General features: G+C 34.7%; 1 protein-coding gene across 1 annotated transcript; it reads right to left on the minus strand.

The window, feature by feature from the left end:
- Window positions 1-1235: 1235 nt before the first annotated feature.
- On the minus strand, window positions 1236-5040 carry LOC127853658 (uncharacterized). Its single transcript, XM_052388344.1, has 3 exons — window positions 4695-5040; window positions 3213-3331; window positions 1236-3039 (listed from the first exon to the last, which is right to left on the minus strand). The coding sequence occupies exons 1-3, from the start codon at window positions 4928-4930 to the stop codon at window positions 2546-2548; spliced, it is 849 nt and encodes a 282-aa protein (XP_052244304.1). The 5' UTR covers window positions 4931-5040; the 3' UTR covers window positions 1236-2545.
- Window positions 5041-7420: the final 2380 nt, after the last annotated feature.

Genomic DNA, 7420 nt, shown 5'->3' on the forward strand with positions numbered 1-7420 from the left:
AACACATTGTCACTGAAGTATTTCAAGTATACAACAGGAACGTTGAAGGTACATAAACACTTACATTTACATCATAGTCTTTTGAAAATATTGAGTAAATAACCTTTACTTCAATGACGTTGCTAATAAAATAAAGCTGTTGTCAAGAGAGTGCAGATGGTATAATTTGAAAAGTGGATTTAAATATGCATTGCCTTTATTCCTGCTTGCATGAGGAATCTGGTGCTTATTCAGTTCCACATTTATTCTTGGAAAGTCGTCAAAGGCTGGAGTATTAACAAAGATCTAAGGGACGTAACTGAGGTTGGCCAGTTTATGGATATGAAAACACATAACAGTGCATGAACGGCACGTGAATCGCCTTGTTAATTCAAGATTTCTCCCGTTCAAGCCCTCCATTTGCCAAGTTTCTGCATCCCGCATAAAGAAAATTATAGATAGAGTTTATGTAATAATATTAAAACAAAAATAATCTTAATTTGCAAATTAACGAACAAAAAACAATTTATTGAACAAAATAAACAAATAGTTCAATCTGGCTTGTATCTAAAGGTAATTGCGACGAACCTTTAAATACTGTGTGTGAACCTTGCGTAACACGTGCGACTTCAGGAATGTATAATCATATCACGCGGGACGTGCGACCGCCGTACGTCTTAAGCATATATACGCACGCCATAAGAATTATCCACAGACACAATTTAGTCGCTTTAAAGGTAAAGAAGCACGCGTCCACCACAGATGACCGCTCGATGAGCTCATTGTGCCCTTGCGTGCAGCAAACGATATCTTAAAACACATTTGTTCTTCCTTGATCTCAGTAGGCTTGATCAAGGCTTTAGATTCAGACGTGAGCGTGCTTTATTTATGAACAAATGTGTAATCAAAAATATGTAAAGAAATTCATATTAAATTGTATTGTTAAGCTTACCGTTATTTAATACTATTATTATTATTTGATTTGTTTGCAAATCAACCATTTCATATTTTAATATGCAACGACAGAAAGTCAGTGACATATACGTTAGTTTTTAAATCAAAATTGGTGTTCAGACAACTCAAGAAGTTGCTTTCAACCTTAAATTCACAGGAGTGTGTAATTCACACTCACAATATAATGCGTGTATTGTCATGTGTTTTGCTGCATCCGGTGTAACTAAACTTGGTAAAAAATGTTTTCAATGAAGAAAGTACTTTTTTATACTTGTGATTATGCAGTTACAACTAAAACAACCAAAAGTACATACATCTTTATTTGGCATAACCGGTTTTTATCTCATTATGTACTTGCTGTTATGAAATATATAATCATGAAGTTTATAAAGAACTAAACTACAGAAACATCAGGCGAAAATGTTTAGTTACAATCGACCAATATAGGACGATACAGAAACAGTGACCAAAGCTTGGGCCTTCGCCGTGGAATGGTCAATTAAAAACAATTGGTATTTAAAGACAAGCCCAAATTCCTTAAGATAATAAATAACGTGTCGGCGTGCTTTTGAGACAGAAGCTTCTATTCGTGGTTAAGAAAATATATATCTATATCCACAGTGCACGGGCTATCTTCAAGTGCAGCATTTCATCATCGGACAAAAACGATCATGATCACATGTAAGTAGGAAAACACAACATGACAACTTGCCCAAATGTATCACAGAAATCAAATACTTAGAACACGATTTAATACACCGTTTGAGGTTTATATCGGTGAAACTATTTAAAGTGAGTATCTTTGGTCTTGATGTCAACCCGTAATATAATCAATCTTAAAATATTACCATGAAATATCACGAATAAAGTTAAATACCTAATGCAAATAAACTTTAAGTTGAACCACAACTCAACTGTTGTTAATTTCAATGAAACTCATAACAATAAAAAATTCTAAGCATTAAGCCGATGCTGACAACTTCACAATAATTAGTGGAAGCACCAAAATTGTCATTTTGTTGCATGTAAAAATCTGCATAGATGATCGAACATTTACCAACAGAAACCGTGTTTTTGTACATATATATGATTTAGATTTTACACACGAAACGTAAAATAGTCTGAAACACTCTAATGTCGTTGTTCTACTGCTACCAGTCCTCTTGAACAGTTATTTTATTATTGTATGTTACAACGTATTATATGTTTTGACACAAGGAAGTAAGATCGTACATACATCTTTCAATATATTTGGGGATATGTTTTCAAAGTGTTACTCTTTGCCATATAGCATGTTTTATCTTACACTGTTGTTTCATTGTTGTCATCAAGAATGGGTTGGCTATAATTATTTTGTCTGAAATATCAGAGCATCAGTTCTGTAATACTTTGTAACATATTTTGTTCTTAAGGTTGGAACTTCTTGTTATGTGTACCCCCATATACACACATTGAATGGACATGTTAAATGTATAAAAATTAGATAGATTCAACAGTAAGAGCCAATTGATATCAATAAGCAAGACGTTGTTCATTATCAATCAACACAAAACCACTTTAAATGCATCGACTGTTTCTACTTTTCACTGTCAAAGTAGCTTCAAAAGTAGCTTCAAATGTACACAAACACGACCATGTAGTCCGCCAACCCAAACTGTCGCCTGTCATAAAAGTCGTCCGAGTTCATGTCCGAGTATATAAACTGCGGGTAACTAGGGTGCTGGTCCCAGGCACATGCGGATCCACCGTCAATCACCGCAACATAACCCCTATCTTTGTCGCATCCCTCAAAACGTTTGTTCATGAGGAAACGCCGAATTACGGTTTGTCCACTGAGAATTCCGTCTATAGAGAATATATTATATTGTTCTTTGGACGTAAGACCAGGCCAGCTAGACAGAAGGACACGGGAATACGTAAACCAGTCCAAGTTGGATGAACCGCTGCCGTTAAAAAGTACGTATGCCACCTCTCTGTTTCCTTTGTAGAGCGCAAACTTAACGTACTTAACGGCTAAGTTGTGCCACGTGTCCAAGGCAGGATCGCGATAGTGACTGGACAAAGAGCGAGTCATTGTCAGCGGTTTGACATCAGATGTACCCGTTCCTGGTAATATATACAATAAGGGATTTATTTAAATATGGATATAAGTAATGATGGATTTAACTTAAGTTTTTTTTACGTACTTAACTACATGCAAAGAGATATTACAGCTGTCTTAAAATATAAAGAACATAAAGCCCGTTTCAAATTCACGTATATATGTGGGGACAGATAACTTTTGACCCAAGCGTCATGCACGGATTGGCCATTGCTGGATGTCGCACGAAAGACCATCTTCCATCCACCCGATTCCAATTCATCAACCGTAAGTGACTTTTCATGGTAGAACGGTGGACTGTAAAATCATTGTACGCATTAGGCATTAATCTTTACGGACTACACAAATGTAGACTTTAATAGAAACACACACAGGAATGGTGTAAATACAGATGTTGAAATGATGGGCTTGAGATAAACGGAATATAAGCATGCTGGATAGAAATACACGGATGGCCTAACGTGGTAAAGCGATGTACACACCAGTCGTGCACAGTGGCTTGAATTAAAAGACTGGTTTTCAAGGTAGAAATATTAAAAGAAAATTTAATGTAAAATTGAGACATTGATATGCATTAATTGGCTATGTATTCAAATATTTTAAACTGCACATACACATAAAAAAACAACTGCTATTAAATGACTTATTTTCTAAAAATATACATTGTATTGCAAAATGTGATTACACCATGTAAATACATTCATAATCTTACCTGGAACATGTTTATTCAATTCGCTAAAATTAACAAATATAGGGATAATACACGTTTTCGAGGGCATGATCATCTGCGGGCGCTCGAAAAATCCGTGTGCGCACTCGGGCAGGAACGGATTTTGAGAGCGCCCGCAGATGGTCATGTCCGAGAAAATGTGTATTTTAGCTATTATTGCATAAACAAATCACACATACCAAAATAATTTTAAATAACAAAGAAATCAATATGTTTTGTTCATTCGACATCGACAAAATAATTCGATTATTTCAATACGGTTAAAGGTTGTGTTTTACATATGCCTCACTCGGTCATCATCCGAAATGACGAGCTTTACCTTCGGATAGGCAGTTTTCGATTTAAAATGTGTTTAAACAGTGGATTAATGCAAAGTTGAAATACAGCCGCGCAAAGTTAGAAATGAGGAATTATTTTGGTATTTACAGCAGGAACGTTGAAGGTACATAAACACTTACATTCACAGCATAGTCTTTTGTCTTGTTTTGAAAGTGTTGAGTAAATAACCTTAACTTCATTGACGTTGCCAATAAAATAAAGCTGTTGTCAAGAGAGTGCAGATGGTATAACTTGAAAAGTGGATTGAAATAGTCATTATCCCTACATGCATGAGGAAACTGGTGCTTATTCAGTTCCCCATTTATGCTTGGAAAGTCGTCGAAGGCTGGAGTGGAAAAGGGAGGTAACTGCGCGTGGACCAGATTATGGATATGAAAAACACATAACAGGGCTTGAACGGCACGTGAATCGCATTGTTAATACACGATTTCTCCCGTTCAAGCCCTCCTTTTACCAAGTTTCTGCACCCCGCCAGAGGGCATTATAGATAGAGTTTATTCAATAATATACATACATAAACATAAACCATTTTGAAGTTAATTGCAAGTAAATATATAAAATGATATAAATAAATAATAATTTATAGCATACATTTCATCTAACAATGTCGATATTCCAGACTGTCTTTGTGTAATGGTTCCCAGCTCGGAGCTCGTTTGTCTGAGCTTCTTCTCAAGTGTATCAATCTTTTCCATAAGATTATAACAAGAATATTCCCTTGGATTCCATGGTTCTGACAAACGACCAACAATTGATGTACACAGCATTCCGATGATAACAAAGATCTTGAACGATATCACATCCATGTTTGAACGTTTCAATGACATTGAAATCTTAAAGCTTCTGTTGTTAGAACTGAAGCTGTCAATTCGAAATTAAACTTCGCAATTGCATCCGTTTGTTGCCAAATTTAATCTGATAGTTCTGAATGCGATTTCTTGTCTGTATGTTTGATAAGAAACACCTGTTAAACTGGACAGGTTCGTAGCTATCGGCTTAGAATTCGCTCTATTTAGGCCGCCGTGGTGTAATGGATATGGGTTATCTACTCAAAATAAAAAAAATATTTTTTTATTTATTTATTATCTCGCTTTCATTGCTATTGGATATTCCCGTTCTTAACACTTACGATATGACAACATATTTGTTAGACTCAAAACTTGGAATAAACTACAGTCGTCAAGCAGTCATGTTTAAATAGATTGGTTGTGTATCATGGCCTTTAACACAACGCTGCTTATTTAGAGCCACGCGTAAATGGCATCAATAGGCGGCCTGTGTAATCACATCTCTCAAGAATTTGTTTTTGGGTTAACTCTAATCTTCATTCTTAAGCCTATATCCTGGGAGCCTATACTTGAGATAAGTATGCAACTATATTATCATTTGTAGCTACGCTCTGTCTTTATCTTTTCGGCAGCGCTTTGGGTGTTGTGGCTGTTGTGGGTAATCGTGCATGATGCTGCAGATTAAACATCAAATCATAACATGCATGCTAAATTTCAAAAGGAATCAACATATTTTTTTCGCCGATAAACGTCTTGATTTGGAAGAATGCTCAATTCATAATGAACATTGAGCTTTGTATTAACATGATAAATGAAAAAGAGTGCACACATTTGAATAACATCTATGTGTTTCATATTTATATGAATCTTAGTTTATTGTTGCATTTTAGCTTGAATGCAATTGACGTCTGTGGCATATTGAAAGGCTCTCAAGTCCGCTACATGGGTAAATTCAGTATTTGGTGTTTTGAGGTGAGGTATAAAGAACGTTTCCACAGTGAGTATCGAAGACGTGACCTCCAGGTCGCTTGATGGACTCAATATTCACTATACCCCTGTAACATATGTATGGGTGTTGCTTGTGGGACTCTCGGTCTTTAGATTTGCCGCAATTCATGTTTACATTTCGACACCATAAAATAAATGTGATTTTGCATAACGATAGTTTACATTATATTTCGTACCAAAAATGTATTTCAATGTTGGTTTAAGAGACTTTGACTGCCATTCCGATAACAGTGTGGATATTTTTTTATATACATGTCTTTGTTATTGCTTTGATATGATATTTAATTGTGTTTGATGTAAAATATGAAACACATGTTTATGAAATTTAAAATTCAATAACATAAAAAGTAGAGAAATATTGTCGTCACTGCGATGTTACCAATCTATGGCAAGTGCCAATCTACAAAGTATCAGACACAAGAATATGTATCATCAAGGAAGACGATCATATGTTAATAATATATTTTGTTTTTGGGTTGGGTGGGGGTTGGGTTAAAATTGCAATTAGTTACATGGTCTTTTTTTATATTAAAACCTGTATTTTTGTCATTAAAAACAACAGTACATAAATGCGTTATAGAGTTTTAAGTTAAGACAGATATTGAAGTGAACCGCGTCGTGTAATTAAATGTCGAAATTATCGACTCAAATAATATTAATAATGACTAACATGTCTTTAATATTATATTAGAGGAACACAAATTAGACGTGGGAATACCTCAGAACGCCATGAAAACGCGAAGAAAACAGACAACATGCGCTAAGATTTACGGTATTTGGATTTCATGGCATACATGCATGGCGAATTGAAATTTACGAACACATGTGACGTAAGAATGATAAACTGTGTATATAATGTACACGAGAAGAATTGAGATTTACTATTTTTTCTCACTGTAAATAATGGACTGAACATGCACAGACAATTTATGGACAACTGTTTATGTCAAATGGTTACAAACAGGAATTTCACATATCATTGAACTTCATAAAATCCCTAGCTTTGTTGTACACACGAGAAATTTAATTATAGACTACCTTTTTTTTTTTCATTGTTAAATGAATGTTAGCATATATTAAAATTCTCAAATTACTTAACATGGTAAAATGTTGGAATGACCATACAATTGTACCTATCGTAATTTAATGAGTTAAGAATACTTCTACGGGAAGAATGATTGAGAGTACATGTAAAATACACATGCGTTATTGAATGTAAGGATAAGATATCATGCAAAATGACAAGCTGAACATGAGATACACGTATACAGAATGGAACTTAAAGGGTGTTTTTTATCAAAGAATGATGACATTTACATACAACAATTTACTCATAAAGACATGATTTTATGAATGACGCCTCAAACTATATTAATTATGGATTGAACATCTTAAGCATGCACTAGAAATTGTTCATGACTGATTAATTCACATGGAAATATATTTGATTAACTTACAAAAATTCACGCGGAACTTCAATACACGGAAGACTTAACGTATTTGAAGCACGAGGAATAGAAT

The sequence above is a fragment of the Dreissena polymorpha genome, chromosome 12 (assembly GCF_020536995.1).
Source record: "Dreissena polymorpha isolate Duluth1 chromosome 12, UMN_Dpol_1.0, whole genome shotgun sequence".
Classification (NCBI taxonomy): Eukaryota; Metazoa; Mollusca; class Bivalvia; order Myida; family Dreissenidae; genus Dreissena; species Dreissena polymorpha.